This window comes from Staurois parvus, unplaced genomic scaffold (assembly GCF_062004578.1).
Source record: "Staurois parvus isolate SC_StPar_1 unplaced genomic scaffold, SC_StPar_1.0 ptg000779l, whole genome shotgun sequence".
Classification (NCBI taxonomy): Eukaryota; Metazoa; Chordata; class Amphibia; order Anura; family Ranidae; genus Staurois; species Staurois parvus.
Window position 1 is genome coordinate 2,604,190 of NW_028318575.1, and position 23,273 is coordinate 2,627,462.

A 23,273-nucleotide genomic window follows, 5' to 3' on the forward strand; every position below is an offset into this window, starting at 1 on the left:
CCATGTATAATACATAAGGGGGGGGGATATGATCAACATGTATAATACATAAGGGGGGATATGATCTCCATGTATAATACATAAGGGGGGATATGATCTCCATGTATAATACATAAGGGGGGATATGATCTCCATGTATAATACATAAGGGGGGATATGATCTCCATGTATAATACATAAGGGGGGATATGATCTCCATGTATAAATACATCAGTGGTTCTACACTCGGTGTAGAGTTATTCACCCTGAGGTCATCACAGAGGACAAGGGGACACTGTTTACGTCCGGAGGAAAAAAAATGTAATCTCCAAACACGGAAAGGTTTCTTCACAGTAAGAGCTGTGAAAATGTGGAATAGACTCCCTCAAGAGTTGGTTCTGGCCAGCTCAGTGGATTGCTTTAAAATAAAGTCCTGGATTCTTTCTTGGATACACAGAATATAACTGGATACTAACATTTATAGGTAAAGTTGATCCAGGCAATATCAGATTGCCTCTCGGGGGATCAGAAAGGAATTTTTCCCCTGCAGGAGCAAATTGGATCGTGCTTTGTTGGTTTTTTTTGCCATCCTCTGGATCAACTATGGGTGTAGGATTATAACTTTTTTTTTTTTTTTTAATGGTTGAACTGGATGGACTTTTGTCTTTTTTCATCCAGACTAACTATGTAACTATCTTTTATGCCATCCATTGTATACAATTGTGTCACTAGCTGTGCTTGTTCACAGTAATCACATGGTACAGACTGGGCCAATCACAGCCTATCTGTGTCATGTGATTAGCTGTGGCCAATCACAGCTAATCACAACAAAAAAAACTGAATGAATTGATTTTATTCAGTTAAATGCTTGCCTATAGCAATGAAATTCTTATATCATAATGTGTAAAATAAAATACTGATCACTTCCCCAGAGTAGTACAATGTTGGTGCCATGTACTATAGTAACATTATACTACTCTGGTCACATTGTGTTATGAAAAAAAAAAATCGTAAAAAAAAAAATGTAATACAAAATAAAAAAAGAATTACAAAATTGAAAAAAATTATATATATTTTGTACTATCACCAGTCAGTGTCCCTGATCACCACCTCACCAGTTATATGATGATGCTGTACTGCACTGGTGACAGTATGTACAAAAAAAATAGTGAAAAAGTATTTTTTTTTTAATTTCTTAATTAATAAATTTTAATAAATTACAACTTCAAAAAACTTGCTTTGCCTCTTACTATATACCTTAGACTGTCTAGTTTGGAAAAAAAGGGGTCATTTTGGGGATATCTGTAGTATCCTGACATTTTGGTCCTCAAGAAATTAGATTGGCCGTAATTACTTCAGGATTGATCGATTTTCAGATATATACAGGGCCTTGAAAAAGTATTCATACCCCTTGAAATGTTCCACATTTTGCCATGTTACATCTGAAAACATAAATGTATTTTATTGGGATTTGATGTGATAGACCAACACAAAGTGGCACATAATTGTGAAGTGGAAGGAAAATGAGAAATGGTTTTCAACATTTGTTACAAATAAATCTGTGAAAAGTGTGGTGGCATTTGTATTCAGCCCCCCAGAGTCAATACTTTGTAGGACCCCCTTTTGCTGCAATTCCAGCTGCAAGTCTTTTTGGGGATGTCTCTTTGCACATTTGGAGAGGGACATTTCTGCCCATTCTTCTTTGCAGAATCCCTCAAGCTCTGTCAGATTGGATGGAGAGCATCTGGGAACAGCAATTTTCAAGTCTTGCCACAGATTCTCCATTGGATTTCGGTCTGGACTGTGACTGGGCCATTCTAACACATGAATATGCTTTGATCTAAACCATTCCATTGTTGCTCTGGCTGGATGTTTCGGGTCGTTGTCCTGCTGGAAGGTGAAACTCCACCCCAGTCTCAAGTCTGTTGCAGACTCTAACAGGTTTTCTTCTAAGATTGCCCTGTATTTGGCTCCATCCATCTTCCCATCAACTCTGACCAGCTTCCCTGTCCCTGCTGAAGAAAAGCATCCCCACAACATGATGCTCCCACCACCATGTTTCACAGTGGGGATGGTGTGTTCAGGGTGATGTGCAGTGTTAGTTTTGCTTTTAGGCCAAAAAGTTAAATTATGGTCTCATCTGACCAGAGCCCCTTCTTCCACATGTTTGCTGTGTCCCCCACATGGCTTCTCACAAACTGCAAACGGGACTTCTTATGGCTTTCTTCCAACAATGGCTTTCTTCTTGCCACTCTTCCATAAAGGCCAGATTTGTGGAGTGCACGACTAATAGTTGTCCTGTGGACAGATTCTCCCACCTGAGCTGTGGATCTCTGCAGCTCCTCCAGAGTTCCCATGGGCCTCTTGGCTGCTTCTCTGATGAATGCTCTCCTTACCCGGTCTGTCAGTTCAGGTGGATGGCCATGTCTTGATAGGTTTGCGATTGTGCCATACTCTTTCCATTTTCGGATGATAGATTGAACAGTGCCCCGTGAGATGTTCGAAGCTTCGGATATTTTTTTTATAACCTAACCCTGCTTTAAACTTCTCCACAACTTTATCCCTGACCTGTCTGGTGTGTTCCTTGGCCTTCATGATGCTGTTTGTTCACTAATGTTCTCTAACAAACCTCTGAGGGCTTCACAGAACAGCTGTATTTATACTGAGATTACATGACACACAGGGGGACTCTATTTACTAATTAGACGACTTCTGAAGGCAATTGGTTTGCCTAGATTTTAGTTAGGAATATCAGAGAAAAGGGGCTGAATACAAATGCACACCACACTTTTCAGATTTGTTTTGTAAAAAATTTTGTAAACCATTTCTCATTTTCCTTCCACTTCACAATTATGTGCCACTTTGTGTTGGTCTATCTCATAAAATACTGCAAAAAAAGAACCCACCAAAAAGGATATAGCACCTCACAGGTTATCAACAGCAGTATTTAGTATGGACGTAATCATGTATATTAAAACACATGAACCTTGATATCAATGCATGCACCCCAACTCAATGGGGCACTATTCCTCCTACTGATATCAACAATAAGGAATTGTTTCTTCCACTGACACCAATGATTGGGCACAATTCCTTCCACTGACACCACCAATAGGGCACTGTTCCTTCCACTGACACCAATGATGGGGCACTATTCTTCCCACTGACACCAATGATGGGGCACTATTCCTCCTCCTACTTACCACAGGTGCTATGTAAGGCACCAGTTCTTCCACTGACACCAAGAGTGCTGTACTATTCCTTCCGCTGACATCAATAATTGGGCAATATTCCTCCCATTGACACCAATGATGAGACACTATTCCTCTCACTAAAAACAATGATGGGGCACTATTCCTCCCACTGACACCAAGGATCGTGCTCTATTCCTCCCACTGATAACAATGATGGGGCACTATTCCTCCCACTGACACCAATGATGGGTCACGTAGCCTCTTACTGACACCAATGATGGGGCACTATTTCTCCCGCTGATACCAATGATGGGGCACTATTCCTCCCACTGACACCAATGATGGGTCACGTAGCCTCTTACTGACACCAATGATAAGGCACTATTTCTCCCGCTGATACCAATGATGGGGCACTATTTCTCCCGCTGATACCAATGACGAAGCACTCTTCATCCTCCTAACAGCAATGATGGGGCACTATTCCTCCCACTGACACCCATACAACAGTAAAGAAGCACTATTCCTCCCACTGATACCAATGATGGGGCACTATTCCTTCCACTAATACCAATGATGGGGCACTATTCCTCCCACTGACACCAATGATGGGACACTATTCCTCCCACTGATACCAATGATGGGGCACTATTCATCCCACTGATACCAATGATGGGGCGCTATTCCTCCCACTGATACCAATGATGGGGCACTATTCCTCCCACTGATACCAATGATGGGGCGCTATTCCTCCCACTGACACCACTGATGGGACACTATACCTCCCGCTGACACCAATGATGGGTCACTTTTCCTCCTCCTACAGACCACTGGTGCTATGTAGGGCACCATTTTGTCTACTGACACCAATAATGTGGCACTATTCCTTCCATGACACCAATGATGGGGCACTATTTCTCCTCCTACAGACCACAGGTGCCATGTAATCTTTTGTCCAGCAAGCCTGAGACATGGTCTATGGTGCTACTGATGCTAAGGCATTTTTTTTAAACCCCAATGCCCACAAGTCTGATGGGCAGTAAACTGGCCCTTTGTTTAGAGAGCTTGTAGATCCCTTCCATAGAGGAACATTAGACTGTAAGTTCTATTGTAGGCAATAATTCATATGACTGGTTTAGCATCCTCCATAGAGTGCAGCAGATTGGGTATACTTTAAAAGCGGTAAATAAAAATAAATATATTTTATTTTCAGATAACTTTTCAGTTCAAAACTGAGACATTTTTATAAAATTCTTAGATTACACAGCCATTACTTTCTTTTTCATTTTCTGCAGAGCTGTTTATTGAAATGACTAATGAATGGAGTCCGAATAGGTTGTCATTTTTATTAGGGATGTACATAACACAATATAAGAAACAACTATCAACATACATTTCCATTGTACATAACATACTGAGGTAATATACACCAAAAACATACAAAACTGACACATACAACACAGCCCTGATGTCTTTTCACCTTCATGATTTAACCCCTTGCCCTCCAGGGAATTTACCCCCCTTCCTGACCAGGCCATTTTTTGCGATACGGCGTTGCGTTACTTTAACCACTTCAAGTCCGGACACTTTTAACCCCTTCCTGTCCAGGCCAATTTTCAGCTTTCAGCGCTATCACACTTTGAATGACAATTGCGCGGTCATGCAACACTGTACCCGTATGAATTTTTAGCATTTTTTTGAGAGAGATACAACTTTATTTTGGTGGTATTTATTCACCACTGGAATTTTAATTTTTTTGCTATATAAATGAAAAAGTGCAAACATTTTGAAAATAAGTGTTTTTCTTATAAAATTTTGCAAATAAATAATCTTTCTTCGTAAATCTTGGCCAAAATGTATTCAGTTATCTTTTTAGTAAAAAAAAAAATTACCCAAATTAGTTTATAACCAAAAATTATAATACTTAAATATTTTTTTTTACATTTTAATTTTATTTTTTTATACTATTATTTATGTTTTTTTTTCTTTTTAACATACTGTCACCCTAGCAGTACAGTGTCACCATAGTGACACTGCACTGCTTGTGGGAGTGATGAAGATTTTTTTTTTTCTTACACTGATTGCTTTTACCCCCGTAAAGGCTGTAAAAGCAATAATTTCTCCTTCTCTCTGGCTGCAGTCTTGCAGCCATTGAGAAATACTGTGAGAGCTGTGATTGGTCACAGCTTGTCACATGGTACAAGGCTGTTGTGAATAGCCTTGTACCATGTGACCTCTGTGATCATTCACAGATTTCACACGTAGTAAGCAATGATATCAGAAGTGACATCTTGCTTATTACTATTCATGTGATCACTGACTGGCCAATCAGTGATCACATGATCGGGACTTCGCACAGAGGTCCCGTACTGCGGCCGGTGTTCAGCGACCGGATTGTGGTGCTGCGCACTCCCAGGGAGCACGCACAGGCTAAAGTGGTGGGCGCTGTTTATGAACGGCACCCACTCCTGCACTGCTCCCATTTGTATACATGGGCCGGACGGGAAGTGGTTAACTGACAATTGCGCGGCCATGCAACTCTGCACCGAAATAAAATTTACGTCCTTTTTTTCCCACAAATTGAGCTTTATTTTGGTGGTATTTGATTGCCTCTGCATTTTTTATTTTTTGTGCTATAAACAAAAAAAAACTGACAATTTTGAGAAAAAAAACAATATTTTTTCTTTTTGCTATTAAGCATGTCCAGTAAAAAAACGGAAAAAATCAAATTTCATCATAAATTTAGTCCAAAATGTATTCTGCTCCATGTCTTTTTTAAAAAAATCCCAATACATGTAAATTAATTGGTTTACGTGAAAGTTATAGCGTTTACAAATGGCGTTATAGTTACCTGGCTTTTTTTTTTTACCAGTAATGGCGGCGATTAGCGACTTATAGCGGGACTTCGGCAGGCATTCTGACACTGGGGGGAACTGACTTAGTGTCACTGACATCCCCAGTGACACCAATACAGTGATCAGTGCTAATAAAAAGCACTAACACTGTACTAATGGCACTGGGCAGGAAGGGGTTAACATGTGGGGCGATCAAAGGGTTAACAGTGTGTTGTGTTCCATTTATAACTGTGTGCTGTGTGTGTGCTTCACTGTAAGCACACTGCTTTGGATGGCTGTGTTATGCAGAGCCATGCAAAGCAGTGTGCAGGAGCTGACAGGGAAGAGAACTGTTTTGTTTACAAACAGTTCTCCTCCCCATCGGAGATGCTCGGCAATCAGTAATCACTGGCCGGGACCCGGTGATTGACAGCCGAGGCCGGAAATGCAAAATCATATGTATATACGTGATTTTGTGAACCACTGCCGCCCTGTAACAGTAATTCTGCTATGGGGCGGCGCTAAAGCACTTAATCTATATTCATTTTTTTGGAGACAACAAAACAAATTTTAGAAACACATTCATGAAATAGGTTGGAGTGAATTGAGATCATGCTCTGAGGGTGGCTCCAGAGGTAAGTACCAGAGTAACTTCAGCTAAAATAATTTGGCCAAAAAATTGCAGAAACCAACTCTCAGGCTCCATTCACACTAGGGCGTTTCAAATTGCGGGTGGAATCGGCGCAATTCTGCCCACGATTTGGAAAACAGGCGGTGAAAATGTGAAAACGCACTATAGCACATTCAGGTTCCATTTGCAAATAAAATCAGGAACCTTTTTAGGGCGTTGTGTGTCCCGCAATTTTGTTTGCCCGATTGTGGTGCATTTTACGCGCCATAGCGGCAAAAACGCCCCGTGTTTTCAAGTGCTGTTGAAATGAATGGCAGCTGATCACACATATCTTCACAGTGCGTTTCTCCCTGTATGAATTGTATGGATCCAGTGCTTCAATACCCATGGACTGTACAGAGGTGAAGTATTGTGTTCTGTCATTTCAGGAAACTTAGTCTTGGACCAACTCTCAATGGGCCTAATGAAAAAGTCTGAAAAAAAAATGTAAAGTAAATTTGAAAAGCGAAAGTGAAAGCCATTAAGCATTTAATAGTACGATATCTAAAGGAGGACATTTTTGTATAGCTTGTAGCAGCCAAATATTTCATTTCAATGGCTCATCTGGCATGTCTGGTCAGAATTGGGGTTTGAATGAATCCATATGGGCTGCTTGTCTCGGAGTCCTGATTTACAGAACTCAGAGGGTCACTGCAGTATGCTGGTTATTCTGTTGGGCTCCACAGACATCCATCACATGCAAGGCTGCTATTGACTCCCTTTTCAGTGCTGATGTCTTTAATTCTCCAACAGACACTGAGAATACGTGTCACAAGCAACAACAAAAATTAATATTAGGAACTAATCAGGAAAAAACAGGGTCCTACAAGGTCTAAAATAAGGATTCTCAACTAGGGTTCCTCCAGTGGTTACTAGGGGTTCCTTCAGCAATGAGCAATTTCCCAAAGAAATCCTAAGAAATATTCACCCAGGCAGTGCCGGGACAAGGTCATCTAGCCCCCAGGGCGCAGATGCCAAACTGTTCCCCCCCCACCGAAGATGTATGAGGAATATGGGTGAGAAAAAATCCCCCACCTGCCCAAAAAAAAATCAAGCACTAATCTGCACATTAACCCCCTAAGCATATATTCTCTTTGCAAACCTAAATTCCCCTCCCAGCAAAAAAAGAAAAATCAAGCAGTAATCTGCACGTTAACCCCCCCCCCCCCCCCCAAAGCATGTATCCCCAAACCTAAATCCCCCCTCCTCCCAGTGCAAATCCTTCCTCTGTTGTAATACCCTCCTGCCAGCACAAATGTTTGCCTCCCCCCAACCCCCCTCCCAGCTCAAATCCTTCTCAAAATCAGCCATCCTAGCACAAATCCTCTTCCCCTAACATTTCCCCTCCATGCACAAATCCCCCCCTCCTAGCACAAACCCCCCCACCCCTAAATTTCCCCATGAGCACAAACCCGCACCCCACCCCAACTCCTAGCACAAATCCCCTCCAATGATCCCTATTAGCACAAATTACCCCCCCCCCCGAATTTCCCCATGAGCACAGATTCTCCCCACCAGCACAACCTCCCCCCCCTCCTTGCACAAATCTCCTCTAATCATCCCTACTAGCACAAATCCCCCTCTCCTCCCCAAATTTCCTCATGAGCGCAAATCCTTTCCCCCCAGAACAAATCCCTCCAGATCTCTCCTCTCTAATTTTCCCCTCCTGGCAAAAATTCCCCCAGTCATCCTTATTAGCACACATTCTCTCTCCAAATCCCCCTTTCTAACACAAATCCACTCCCCTAAAAAATAAATCTCCTTTCTAGCACAAATCCCCTCTCTTGATTCCTTCTCCCAGCACAAATCTCTCACATATCACCCTTTCTAGCATACATTCCCTACCAAATCACCCCCCCCTACCAAATCCTCTCTCCCCCTCATTCCCCTCTTCTGGCACATATCCCCCCTACAACACCCCCCCCCCACCTACCACTAATCCCCCACGCCCACCCCCACCCAGCACACTCTTCCCAGCCCAAATCTTTCTTTTTTCTGCCCCCACCCCCCATGTCCCCAGTGCAATTCCCAGTTCCTCAAACACACAGACCTCGGATACAACACGGCAGATTGCTGTGCGATGTCTCTCCTCCCAGACTCCTACTCATCTTGACATGCCATGGTTGAGGAGGAGCCTAGGGCAAGCTGACTTTTAACAGTTTTGCTAGACAACCTGCAGGGGAAGATGCTGCGGGGTATGGGATCACAGTTTGGGGACACCACTGACTGTCAAATAGAGACTTTACAGAGTTTAATTACCCACCCCCTACCCACATTCTTTGCTGGGAGGAGAAGGAGGCAGGTAAGCACACCCTGCACAGTCCAGATCTGACAGTCCTGATCTTACAGTCCCGAGGCAGGATTGCTGCAGTAGCAGATGGAGACGTTGGGGGGGGGGATCACAGCCTGCACCTCCTCCTGACTGTCAAATAGAGACTTTACAGAGTTTAATTACCCACCCCTACCCACATTCTTTGCTGGGAGAGGAAGGAGGCAGGTAAGCACACCCTGCACAGTCCTGATCTGACAGTCCTGATCTTACAGTCCTAAGCCAGGATTGCTGCAGTAGCAGATGGAGGCGTTGGAGGGGAGAGAGATCACAGCCTGCGCCTCCTCCTGGCTCTCTTCTGCTCCCCAGATTCAGCTTCTCACTTCCTGCGCTAACCTGACAGGAGTAGTGATGCCGCTGTCACTACACCTGTCAGCTTGTAGCAGTAGGAACCGCCCACACAACACCCCCACCTCACATGATACCAGCACCTGGGGGAGCTGTCCCTCCTGCCCCCCCCTATCCTGACTCTGCACCCAGTCCTCAACAGTCCTGAGAATAATGCAATTCACTCTGCTGAATCAGCAAATTTACAGTTATCTGCCATGCACTGGCTCCTGTAAGTCCTGGTGGTGCAGTAAATGTATATTGGCTACTTTGTTGTTATTGTTCCTTTCTTTGACCTGCAGTGCTGAGATTATACAGGCTCATTGAATGTCTTTTCTTGGCTTGGCCTATCAGAGCATTCTGGAACTCTAATTTCTTCAGCAGTCCTGAACCTTTGTAGAGGGAATGCTTAGAACAACCCCTTGGACCCTCATCAGCTGTCTCCCCATAGACACATAATGTAAATCACTTACCTCCTGGTTACTGGCAGTGAACTTTTCTTCAACTCGATCCATGAATGCGCTATACACACCCCGCTGTCTTCTATGTCTCTAAACACAACATTGTATTAGAACATTGAAGGTTTTCTGCTCTTAGCATGCAAATCCAGTTTTATGAGAAAATTAAGAGCTGGCCAACCCCTTTCAGCCTCCAATTGCTTCTTATTGGTCATTGCGACTTTACCCACAGTCATCATTGCATGAGAGCATTATGCAGCCCCCCCCCCAGCATACAGTATAGCACTTCCTGGGGAAGAGTGACAACTAATTGATGCCACAAAGCCAGGGGTGGACTGACCATTTGGAAACTCGGCACTGCCCGAGGGCCCGGGGTCAGTAGGAGGCCCCATGAGATGCCCCTGGTACCTTCTTCAAAGGCTTTTTTGAGTTTGGGGAAGGACACAGGGGCCCCATGATCCCCTATTGCCTGGGGGCCCCATGAGTTGTCAGTCCGCCCCTGCACATAGCATCCTGTCTGGTCTGTATCTGCTGCTGGCTCTGAATGCTCATGAACTTGCACAGTAATCAGAGAACTGTAGGAGATGAGAGGGGCCAGGCTAGCAAAGATAGCATAATAAACAGTATACACTAACAGTATAGGAGGCAGATTTTGGTGGCCAGGGACTTTTCGGTAAAATTAGTTTTGGATCCCATGTAGGCTCTGCAGGCTTATGTAGAACAAAATGCTTCACTTTGCTTCTCTTCTTTCTTTCTTCTACCGGTGGAAGCTCAAATGCTAGAATAAAGACAGGAATACGTAAGCATAGAATAAAGCATAAGAAAAACTAGTAGTCATAGCAAAGAAAGCTTTTCATTTAAAACAATCAAAATACGCAGATCACCTGAAGTAGCCTTATTTCATCTATTGCCCAATGATATTCCCAAGAAATCAGTTAAATTAATTCTTTATCTTTTGTTTGGCAGCAAGAATTACTATAGCTAGATGTTGGATACAGTCAACAATTCCGCTAGACTCGGTCAAACAGAAACTTCATTGGATTATGATTAAAGATAAACTTACTAGTATCATTAGCAAAAATACCTCTAAATTTGAGCACACATGGGAACCATGAATTAGGTATATCTCTATTATTCAATGGACTTTTGGCTGACCCTCTTTCTTTCTTTCTTTCTTTCTTTCTCTCTCTCTCTTTCTTTTTCTCTATTTCTTTCTTGCTTTCGTTCTTTTTTTCTTTTTCTCTTTCTTTCTTTCTTTCTTTCTCTATTTCTTTCTTTCTTTCTGTTTCTTTGCATTTTGCTTTTACAGTGGTCAAAACGTTCTTATCCTGAATGCGATTCTTCCACATTCAGAAGAGGGAGGTGTAACCTCACCTAAACGCAGCAGCTCCTAAACGCTGCTAAAAGCCTATGTGTACATGGACACATAGGCTTTTATGGAGTTGAGTTTAGGAACTTTAGCAAAAAAAAAAATGCTTAAAGCTCCTAAACTCGAATTTAGGAGCTGCTCATGTACACGGGACATTTGGAAAACTCTTCTGAACGATGGAAGCTGACTGCTGGTAAACGTAGGTTAAAAAACATCTTGCATACCGCGTTTATGTGCTTTTGCATTTAGAAGATTTTTTTTAAAATAACCTCAGGAGATCTTCCCAAATGCCCAGAATGCACTGAAAAACAGTAAAAAATGAACGATTTCAGACATTTTGAGAGAAATATAGAGAGCAGAAGCAGAGAGAGCAGTAAGTGTTGAGATGACCTGTCTTTTCTGGTTGTATTCACTATGTATCCCATCATGAGCATAATGCGGCGCATTCTATCATTTATTCCTTCACGCGAAACCTGGAACTGACTGCGCTGGTGTGCCGGTTCCATTTGATTACATGGAAAACACTTTGCATGCATTTCTGATGATGAAAAAAGGCTCCGGACAGCATCTGGACATGGAACAGTTAAAAAACGCTTCTAAACGCAAACGCTTATAAACTCAGTTAGCCGCGTTTACACGCATTTACAAGCGTTTGGCGCTTGTAACGCTGATAAAATCTACTCGTGAACGCAAGTTTGGCTCGATCAAAAAAACAACTGTAAACTCAACTGCCTGTAAATGACTGTAAACAACATAGTGCACATGGACACATAGGAAAACATTAGGGAGAGTTCAGGGGCTGCTGAAAAAAAAAGAAAAGCTCCTAAATGTCAGTTTATCAGCTGCAGTGTACATGAGCCCTAAATAGCAAAACTCAAGCTTCCTGCTGATTGGAGAGCTGTAGCTCTGAGCAGGGGGTGCGTTAGACCTCTGCAGAGAGACCACTGCTTTGCTACCAAGAGCAAGGGTCTTTCTTTGCAGCACGCTGGCAGGAGACTGGTCTTTCTATTACTAAACAAATGTGCAGCAAAGCTCATGCTCCACGTTGATTGGAAAGCTTTAGCTCTGACTCAGCGAAGAAGGGGGGGGGGAGGGGGTCAGACCTCTGCAGAGAGACCACTGCTTACATGCAAAGAGCAAGGGTCCCACTCTGCAGCATGCTGAAAGGGGATAGGTTTTTCTTCTCTGACTGTAGATGTTTTCTGAAAAAAATGAGCTGTAAGACTTTGCACAGCTTTTTCTTTCATGCACTCAGCCAGGGGCGAACTGACTATTTGGAAACTCGGGCACTGCCCAAGGGCCCGGGGTTAGTAGGGGGCCCCATGAGATACCCCTGGTACCTTTTTCATAGGCTTTTTTTGAGTTTGGGAAAGGACACAGGGGCCCCATGATCCCCTATTGCCCGGGGTCCCCATGAGTTGTCAGTCCGCCCCTGCACTTAGCTGATTTAAATTGAAAGTTCAATTGGACTTTAAGGAATGGTTGAAAGAGTTGCACTTCATTCAATCAGTGATATGTACCTCGAGGTACTTACAGGAGCTTAAGCTTTGCAATTTGAACTTCAGGTTGAACGGATCCCGGGGATAACTTGTAGCAAAATCAGAGATTCCTGTTTCATACTGAAGAGGAGAAAAACAGACACACAATTAATATGATTCCTTTTTTATTCGCACAATGTCAAACTAATTTTTGGTACAAAAAAGTAGTGGCGTGTTATTGTAAATATCCAAATTCACTCATTTCATAAGGAGTGAGGAAGATTTACCAAAACTACTTATCGGTCACTATAGAGAGACGACAAATCGCCCCGTACCTGGAGGTAAACAGACAGAGCCCCACAGACAGACAGAACCCGAGCCTGTGGCCTGTACAGACTGAGAGCTCCCAGTCTGAAAATCGAATCAGAATGGCACAGACAGAAAGAGAGTACACTGCACGAGATATGTGACCAATGGGTTCTGGAGGACTTCCCACTACAGGGCCCCAAGCACTGGCGTAGCATCAGGGGTCGCAATTGCAACCCGGCCAATGCTCCATGTGGCCCATGCTGCCTCCCTGTCAAATTAGATTTTAGAGCGGTGCGGAAAACTGCAGGCATGTTGAATTTTTCCGCACCACTCTGCACAAAGAAAAAAAAAACCCGGAGCAGGGGGAATCCGTGATCAGGAGGGGGTGATCAGTGTGGCAGGGGGACATCAGTACTGATGTTCTGAATGGTTCTCCATGCAACAGCTGAAAGCTGATTCTCCTTTTCTCCCTCCTGTGGCCTTTAACTGCTGCATGGAGAGCCATTCAGGGCAACGGTACCTAACTCCCGCCTCCCCCCACCCCTACACCACACTGATCACTCCCACCTGTTCGCTATCAGATCCCCCCGGCTGGCTGCCAGCTTCCCGCCTCTCCCTGCGGGGAATCTTCAGAATGGAGTGTGGAGGAAGGGACCTGTAAATATGTCATTTAGCGGCCCCTTCCTTTTCTGTGTTCATCACACTGTTCATTCATAACTGAAGCATAGTAAACTGTCTTTACTATGTTTCAATTTATGAATAAACTGGTGCCTCTGCACAGCACTCCCTATTTATTCATCTTTAGTGCAACTGAGACTGCAGGGAAAAGAATGAAAGAATCTCTGGACTCAATTCCTTTCTCTGTCTCAAAAGTGAGACATCAGGGGTCATTCAGACCCCTGATATTTCACCAAAGCCCCCCAACAAAAATACAATTGTAGAAAAGTAATGAAAAAATTATATTGTAAAAAATAATAAAAAATAAAATAATAAAAACGCTACTGACATTGTTCACCATGTTAGGAACTTGGGGGTTCGCAGGGGTGACAATGACAACCCTGCCCATGCTCCAGGGGGCCTGTGCAACCTCCCCGTGACTGGGGAACTGCACTTGCTGTGCCACCCTGTGTAGGTCCCAAGCCCTTTTCCCCAGCGGTGCACTCTCTGCTCAGTCCCCTTCCCAGCCCAGTACAGCCCCTCCCACCATGCTCAGCCCTGCTCAACCATGCACATGCACACAAGGTGGGGGCAAACAGGCCTCATTGTGATCTGTAGGGTGAAGACACTGGGATTGTATGGGAATCTGGAAGTAAGAGAACAGGCCACCCTGGGGGGGGGGGGGGGGGGGCATCTGGGAATGCTGAGTTTCATCTTTTACATATAAGCCCATTGCTTTCACCCGGCAGGTCAGCGTGAACTGGCAGGTGGTAGTGGCTGGGGCCCAAGTCAACCTTTGCATTGGGCCTCACAAGCTTCAAGCTATGCCTCTGTCCCCAAATACATAGTGGTGGGAGACACCGACCTCCAGAGACCCTCTGCTCTCATTCCGGACATCACTTCTATAGAATAAAAAGGGAAACTCCACATTGTACTGGGAGAAGAGGAGAAGAGGATCCAATGGTGAGCATACATAGCTACACAATATATCATAAGATATGAAAAACTGTGGACTTATAAATCCCCTACATGGACACACCTCCTATCTTCTCCTATCCAATCCATGCAAACGTCTTAATCAACTTGGCAATGCTAAAATGTATTTGGTCCTGCCAATAGAGGGGTTGAGTTACTAAAACTGGAGTGTGCAAAATCTGGTGCAGCTTGGTTTGTGTGCTGCAACCAATCAGCTTCCAGTTTTTTTTTTGTCAAAGCTTAATTGGGGAAGCTAAAGTTCTAATCTGATTGGCTATTATGCACAGCTGCACCAGATTCTGTGTGCACCAGTTTTAGTAAATCTCACTCAAAGTGTATTTGCATTTAAGTGTAAGAGAAAGATGGGGAGACAGAGAAAAAAGAGAGAGAGAAAGAATGAGGGTGGAAGAGAGAGAGAGAGAGAGAGAGAGAGAGTCAGAGAAAGAGAGAAAAAATTAGGGTGGGAGAGAGTGTGAGAGAAAGAATGAGGGTGGGAGAGAGTGTGAGAGAAATAATGAGGGTGGGGGAGAGTGACAGAGAAAGAATGAGGGTGGGAGAGAGTGACAGAGAAAGAATGAGGGTGGGAGAGAGTGACAGAGAAATAATGAGGGTGGGAGAGAGTGACAGAGAAAGAATGAGGGTGGGAGAGAGTGACAGAGAAAGAATGAGGCTGGGAGAGAGAGAAAAGAATGAGAGTGGGAGAGAAAGAATGAGAGAGAGAGAGAGGGTGGGAGAGAGTGAAATAATGAGGGTGGGAGAGAGTGAGAGAGATAAAGAATTGTGGTGTGAGAGAGAGAGGGGGGGGGATGAGGGTGTGAGAGAGTAAGAGAGAAAGAATGAGAGTGGGAGAGAGAGAAAGAATGAGGGTGTGTGTGAGATAGAAAGAGAGAGGGGGGGGAGAGAAAGAATGAGGGAGAGAGAGAGGGGGGAGAGAGAGAGAGAGAAAGAGAGAGAGAATAAGGGTGGGAGGGAGGGGGGGGAGAGAAAGAATGAGGATGGGAGAGAGAGAGGGGGGGGCGAGAGAGAATAAGGGTGGGGAGAGAGAGAATGATAGCGGGAGAGAGTGGGAGAGAAAGAATGAGGGTGGGGGGAGAGAGCGGGGGAGAGAGAGAGTGAAATAATGAGGGTGGGAGAGAGTGAGAAAGAATGATGGTGGGAGAGAGAGAGGGGGGCAGAATGAGGGTGGGAGAGAGTAAGAGAGAAAGAATGAGGGTGAGAGAGAGAGAAAGAATGAGTGTGTGCGTGTGTGAGAGAGAGAGAGAGAGAGAGAGAGAGAGAGAGAAATTAGGGGGGGGGAGAGAGAGTAAGGGTGGGAGAGAGGGAGGGAGGGGGATAGACAGAAAAAGAATGAGGATGGGGGAGAGAGGGGGGGCGAGAGAGAACGAGGGTGGGGAGAGAGAGAATGAGGGCGGGAGAGAGTGGGAGAGAAAGAATGAGGGTGGGGGGAGAGAGAGAGAATAAGGGTGGGCGAGAGAGAGCGAATGAGGGTGGGAGAGAAAGAGAGGGAGAGAGACTGGGGGTGGGAGAGAGATAATGAGACACAGAGAGAGAGAGAGAGGAGGAAGGGAGAGAGAGAGAGAAAAGAGAGGGAGCGAAAGAGGGAGGGAGGTAGAAAGTGGTAGAGAGAGAGGGGGAAGTGGGGGAGGGTTTGTGGACTTGTAAATCCTCTACATGAACTCACCCCCTAGCCCCTTTATAATATCCCTTACCACTATAATTTGTCGTAGTAGGTGGGGGGAATCATATTCCGATTCCCCCTACCTCCCATCCTCTTAGATCCAAGCAAACTTTTCAATCACTGTGGCAATGCTAAAATGCATTTGTTCCTGTCAATAAAGTCAGAGAGAGAGAGAAAGTGAAAGAGAAAGACAAAGGGGGAGACATGCAGTAATATTCTAGAAAACATTGGGGTTCATTTACAAAAACTGGAGAGTGCAAAATCTGGTGCAGCTCTGCATGGGAACCAATCAGCTTCCAGGTTTTATTGTCAACACTTAATTTAACAAGCTAACGTTAGAAGCTGATTGGCTGCCATGTACAGCTGCACTAGATTTTATACTCTCCAGTTTTAGTAAATCAACCCCATCTATATCAGATAAGCTGCACATACTGTATAAGAAGAGGTGAAAAGTAACATGAAAGATACAGCTATAAGGAAACTATATAAGCAAATATTTGAGGCTGAAATAATAAATATTTATCAATATTAGTCCAAAGGTTTCTGCGAGACACCAGTCCCAACCATTCCCTGCAGACAACTGCACTCCTGGAACCACAGGAACTCGTTTGTTCTTCCTTTCTTTAGCCTTTTTGTACTTCATGGCAAGTGAACATGACATTCCTGGGGCAGCCACGTACCTGAAGGCTAGGCTTGCTTGGCTTATAGGCATTGGGACTGCTATAGGTGATGCTACATTAACCTATATTCCTTGACCACTCGTACAGCGGTGACCACTACAGTACATTGGTTTTGATACAATTAGTTGATTTGTGTGATACACTAGATACAATGTCCGGCATAAATTCAGTCCAAAAAGTGAAAAAGTCTCACATGTGGTATCCCTATACTCAGGAAGAGTAGCAGAATGTTATTTGGGTTGTAATTGTAAGTATACCTATGCAATAATTTTTTTTACCAAAAGTTGTCAATTTAATAAAACACATTTATTTGACAACTTTTGTTTAAAAAAAATTTTTTTTTCTTTTCTTTTTGCATTTTCTAAAAGTTTGTGGCAAAAAATGAAGTCTTGCTTTTTAAAATGGGGTGATTTTGTAGGTGTTTCTATTGTCTTGGTGCTCCCGGGCCTCCAAAAATATGATAGGTAGTCAAGAAAATTAGATGTGTAATTTAATCCTGAAGGTGCTCCTTGGATTTTGGGCCCATCTGCGTGGCTAGGCTGTGAAAAAGTCTCACACATGTGGTATTGACATACTGTACTTAGATGGAGTAGTAGGATGTGTTTTGGGGTGTTTTTCTAGGCATGCCTATGATGTGTGTTAGAAATATCTTATTATTATACAACTTTGTGTAAAAAATAAATTTTCATTTTCTTTCATTTTCCAAAAAGTTTTGGCAAAAAATTACTTTTTCAAAAGACTCACTTTCAGAAAATAGCTTGGGGCGTTTGCTTTCCAAAATGGGGTCATTTTAGGTGTTTCTACTGTTCTGGTTTTGCAGGGCCTCCAAAAATGTGATAGGTATTCAGGAAATTAGATGTGTAATTTATGTCCCTAGGAAGCCTGAAGGTGCTCTTTGGATTCTGAGCCCCTGTGCGGCTAGGCTGTGAAAAAGTCTCACACAAGGCATGGCCATGCTCAGAAGGAGTAGCAGAATGTGTTTTGGGGTGTAGCGCCCCTCTAGGTAGCCAGGGGGAAATAGCTAGTTTTTTTAGTGAGGAAATCTGAGTAGTAAACTGGGCATGAGTCAGCCTCGGTGTAAGTCAGCCAGGTCACATTAGATCAGGGGTGAGGGCTCTGCAGATCAGTTCTCTGATACCTCCTCCTGCTCTAGAGACTTGAGAAGTTTCTAGAAGGCAGTGGGTGGGGGTGAGGAGGGGCTGATCTGCATGCTTAGGGGATGCTGACCAATCAGCGGGCAGGAGAGTTCAGGTGGAAGATGGAGTGAAAAGCTGTGATACAGGAGCTGGGGGGGGGGGGGGGGGGCAGTGAGAAGGGACCCACCTCGAGGTTGGAGCTGGAAAGGAGGATCACTTGACCTCACAGTTCCGCAGAGAGAGGACCACCTTTACAGCCAGGGAAGGAGCCAGCCCAGCAGAAGGCCTGAAGGCAGTCACAAACCCAACAAGCCTGCAGGTGAGTAATCCTACACCCCTTGGCCCAGATAAGGGGGTAGGGCATTCTAGTGGGAAACCTGACTAGCCCCTATCTGGGACTGTGCACTTAAAGAGACAGATTCTGGGACCCCCTTACTCAAGTATTCCCTCAGGCAGCTGGATGAAAAGTGGAGTTATCTGGGGACTGGGGTGGTACACCGGGAGATGCTGGAAAGCTCTCCATGAAGATATTTTGTTGCATAGAGACCAGTACATAGTTATTCAGGAGTTGTCCTCAGTTACTGTTTCTTGGGCATCCCATACATCCCTCAACCCCATCCAAGTTTATTACCCCTCAATAAAATCACAAAAAAACAAGCCTAAGGACTATTTACTGTCTCCTGTGTGCAAGGTCTGAAGAAAATGAGTGTTGCCTGGCTGTGCAAGACTATTGGGTAACCCAAAACTTAGCGACTCCTAAGGGGGAAGTCAGCAAAGCTTCTGCTCATTTACTAAGCTCTGGAGCAACTGCACTTGCAGAGTGCACAGTCTATTTTACTTTAGAAAATCAACCCCATTGCCTGCAGGACAGGAAGTAATCTCTCTAAGCCCAGGTTCACACCAAAGAGTTTTCTGCAGCATTTTGCAGAAATGCAGTACAATCCATTTAACATGATTTCCTATAGGACAGGTTCACATCTCCGCGTTTTCACCCGTTGCGATTTTTGGAAAGGGTTAGAGAATTTTTTTAACTCAAAAAGTTGCGTTTTTGGTTCTATAGACTTCAATGGAAATTCTTCAGAAAAGCATGTAGTGCATTTTTGCTGCATTTTTTTAATGCGTTTTGCATGTTAAACCTACCTAGCAACAAGAAAAGTGAAAGAAAATGCATCATAAACGCAACAAAAACGCAGGTGCAAAAACACAAAATGCAATGCAGAAACAGCTCAAACGTAAACTGCATAGGTATGAACCTAGCCTAAAAGAGACCAGGATAGTAGTAAAAACCTGACAGAGTTTATAATCCTTCCCCATCTAAAACTAAAAACAAAAAAAAAGTGATATGTACATTAAGCAAGGTCAGTGCTCAATCTATAGTAAAATGTAGTTATGACTTGCACTCCTTGCAGTGATCGACATTAGTAGCAGATGGGTGCTTGTAGTGACACCAGCGAATGACACCAAGAAGAACACAGTGGAAGGTGAAAGCCGAACTAAACTCTCAATCAACATTGACTATTTTCAATCCTTTTTCAATGCTTTTTGCTTTCTAGGCTAGGCCAAAATTATGTCATACATCCCGGAGTTTTTCCATCTGCCCACATGTCTGAGCTAAGGGTAGATGAATTCCGGAAAGTAAATGCTATATGAATCATCTCCCTTACTCAAGATGGCCATGGCTAGAAATACTAGGTGAGCGATTTCTCAACAAAATAAAGCAAGGAGACATGGATAGATGGGTGATTTTGCTTTGAATATTAAATATAAATTAAATTGTGTTTTCGGTTTGTGGTGCTCAGATACAGTTTAGTTTTACTAAGACATCACTAGCACTCCTTTGTACATAATATACACTTACATCTGACATGTGTAGTCAACATTTAGGACCATGAAAAATCCCTTCCCCAAGGTGATATAGCGACATCCTTATGGAAGGGACCCTGTGTGGCCCTGAAATTGTGGCAAAATATAATGAAGGTAACTTTACACTGGAATGCTGGTGAAGTTTCAGCCAGTGACGGGACTACTGGGGTTGCAAAGGTCACACTGGTGTTCCACCATTGTGGGGAGCCCCAAGCAGTGTTGCCAGTAAAAAAAAGGGCACTTTTCTGCTGTTCGTAATCAGCAGAAAATTTCCCATTAAAACTCCTCTTGTTCCCAGGCTTCCTCTCCCCCTGCACCCTCTCCTTGCACACCTGACTAGCAGAAAGCCCCCCGCCCCCCCGCACGAGCCAAACTTAGCCAGTTAGTAATCAGCTGAGCTCAGCCTGCTCTCGCTTAGGCTCGCCTTGAGCGGGGAGGGTGGTCCGTCATTCGTCAGGTGCAGAAGGGGGGAAGCAGGGGAGAGAGGAAGCTTGTGTATGCAGTGACGTCATGGCGCTTGGCGCCTTTCCATTTTAAAGCAACTGCAAGGAGGGGGAACACGGGAGAGGAGGACCAAAGTCTGCAGGCAATTACAGAAAGTCAGTGTGTGACAACTCTGCAGGGCAGTCAGTCAGTCAATCTGTGGGGGTCACTGATGTAAGGGGTGAGTGGAGACCCTAAAGTAAGGGTGGACACTGATATAAAGGTCCCCCCTTATATCAGTGTCCTCATTCCCCTCTTACATCAGTGAACCCCTTTAGCTCAATGTATTCACTCTGCAGACTCTCATGTAAAGGGAAACTCTGATGTAAGACCCCCGTACATCAGACTTCCCAGCATTCCCTCTTATATCAGAGTCAGCAGAGTTCACCCTTACACTGCAAGGGGAAACTGCAGATTCTGAGATAAGGAGGAACTCTGAAAACTCTGATGTAAGGGGGGCTCTGTTGACCAGAGAGCCTCTTACATCAGAGCAGGGGCGGACTGACAACTCATGGGGCCCCCGGGCAACAGGGGATAATCGGGCCCCTGTGGCCTCGCCCACACTCAAATCACACCCAAAAAAGCCTATGAAAGGTACCAGGGGCATCTCATTGGGCCCCCTACTGACCCCGGGCCCTCGGGCAGTGCCCGAGTTCCCCAATGGTCAGTCCGCCCCTGCACCAGAGTCTGCAGCATTCCTCTTTACATCAGGGTCTGCAGAGTTATCCTTTACAATAGGGTCTGCAGAGTTCCTCTTTGCATTTAGGTCTGCAGAGTTCCCCTTTACATCAGGGCACACAGAGTTCCCCTTTGCACTATAAGGCAAACCCTGCAGACTCTAATGTACTGTAAAGGGGAACTCTAATGTAAAGAGTGCTCTGGGAAGTCTGATATATGGGGGGGATTGTAATGTAAGGTCAGGAAGGAGGCCCACTGCAGAACATGTGAATGGGTAAAGTGGCCCAGGCCCAAGCCTGGGTCAGGGGGCCCCTCATGGGTTTTTGCACCAGTTCCCTGAAGGTTCTAGTTACTCCTGTGGTTTAAGCCTTCTACTCAGTTTATTGTTTCACATTATGCTTGTTGCCTTTGCCACTAAATTGACTTACCTGTCTGAAGTCATGTGGCTTTGGGTCTTGGAATTTATCTTTTGGGTAAAAGCCGTCTTTAACACACATGAGGCTGGCCTCGAAGGGACCAACATGCCTAAACTTTGTTAAGAACTTTGTGGGTGGTTTTATAGGGAGCTGTATGGGGTTCGGTGGACCTGGAATCACTTCGAGATTATTCCACTGCTTGGTGTCCTTGGTCACATTTTTCTTTTCTTCAGTATGAAAGTCCTTGGACCTCCTTGGCAATGCCAGAGACTTGTACAGCTTGATGCTGAAGTCCGGAGGTTTCTTCATCCAGATATTGTATTCTGGAATATGTTTTGGGTTGGTGACATGTTCACTTCTTTCCATTGCCAATCTTCTATTGGCACTAAACTTCACTTGTCTTGCAAAGAAATAGTGAGGATCATGTTCAGATGGAGGTCTCACCTGAAAAGACATCATCACTTATCCCCTAAAACAAAAAAAACACCAAAATATTATTTCTCAGCCATCATATAACAGTTTGTTGTTGCTTATACGAGGGGTGTTCAAGTCAAACCGGGACTTTTGAATCTTTATAATAAGAGAACAAATTTCAAGGAGTGGAAACTGCATTTATTTTTCAACATACTCCCCTGCTACACTTATACACTTATCCTAGCGTTTAACTAATGCCTGCAATGCTTCGACATTCGAAAGATTTGTCAGTATGCCTGAACCATCCTAGGGCAGCCAGCTTCACTACCTCATCATTGTGTTCCCACACCGTTCCCACAGAAAAATTAATCTCTTTACAGGTTACAGTATGCGTCAATTATCCAGGATCAGGTGTTCCACACGCTGAATGTTCATAGGAATGACTGCTGTGGGCTGGGAACCACCATGGCCGGGATGGTCACTGACAGCCGTACAGCCATCTTTGAAGTGTTTACACCATTCAAATGTCTTGCAGGGGCTGACCGTACTGTGCTTGAAGTCTTCTGTAGATCTCCGTGGGTTTTACATCTTTGTTCACAAGACACTTCATCACCACATTCTGTTCCATGCACACACTGACACTGTTATCCGCCATCTTGATTAACGGTTTCTGGACTGACCCGCAACATGTGAGCTGCCTATCAGTAATAGGACACGCTTGCCACTTACTTCTGAGTGTAGTACCGCCATGCTAGCATCCCTTTTTATACCTCTAAAATGAAAGGTCCTGGTTTGACTTGAATGCCCCTCGTAAGTTTATCTTAAAGTGTTACTAAACCCCGGTCCCTGCATTCACTATATCTGGTCTCCTGGGACCCTGCATTCACTATATCTGCTCTCCCCGGACCCTGCATTCACTATATCTGGTCTCCCCGGACCCTGCATTCACTATATCTGCTCTCCCCGGACCCTGCATTCACTATATCTGGTCTCCCCGGACCCTGCATTCACTATATCTGGTCTCCTTGGACCCTGCATTCACTATATCTGGTCTCCCCGGACCCTGTATTCACTATATCCGGTCTCCCCAGACCCTGCATTCACTATATCCGGTCTCCCCGGACCCTGCATTCACTATATCCGGTCTCCCCGGACCCTGCATTCACTATATCTGGTCTCCTTGGACCCTGCAGTCACTATATCTGGTCTCCCCGGACCCTGCATTCACTATATCCGGTCTCCCCGGACCCTGCATTCACTATATCCGGTCTCCCCGGACCCTGCATTCACTATATCCAGTCTCCCCGGACACTGCATTCACTATATCCGGTCTCCCAGGACCCTGCATT

General features: G+C 44.5%; 1 protein-coding gene across 1 annotated transcript; it reads right to left on the minus strand.

Moving 5' to 3' along the window:
• Nucleotides 1–9,707: 9,707 nt before the first annotated feature.
• Nucleotides 9,708–21,969, minus strand: CUNH7orf78 (chromosome unknown C7orf78 homolog). The gene is made up of 4 exons (XM_089654570.1): nt 21,523–21,969; nt 12,692–12,776; nt 10,424–10,566; nt 9,708–9,881 (listed from the first exon to the last, which is right to left on the minus strand). The coding sequence occupies exons 1-4, from the start codon at nt 21,967–21,969 to the stop codon at nt 9,708–9,710; spliced, it is 849 nt and encodes a 282-aa protein (XP_089510696.1).
• Nucleotides 21,970–23,273: the final 1,304 nt, after the last annotated feature.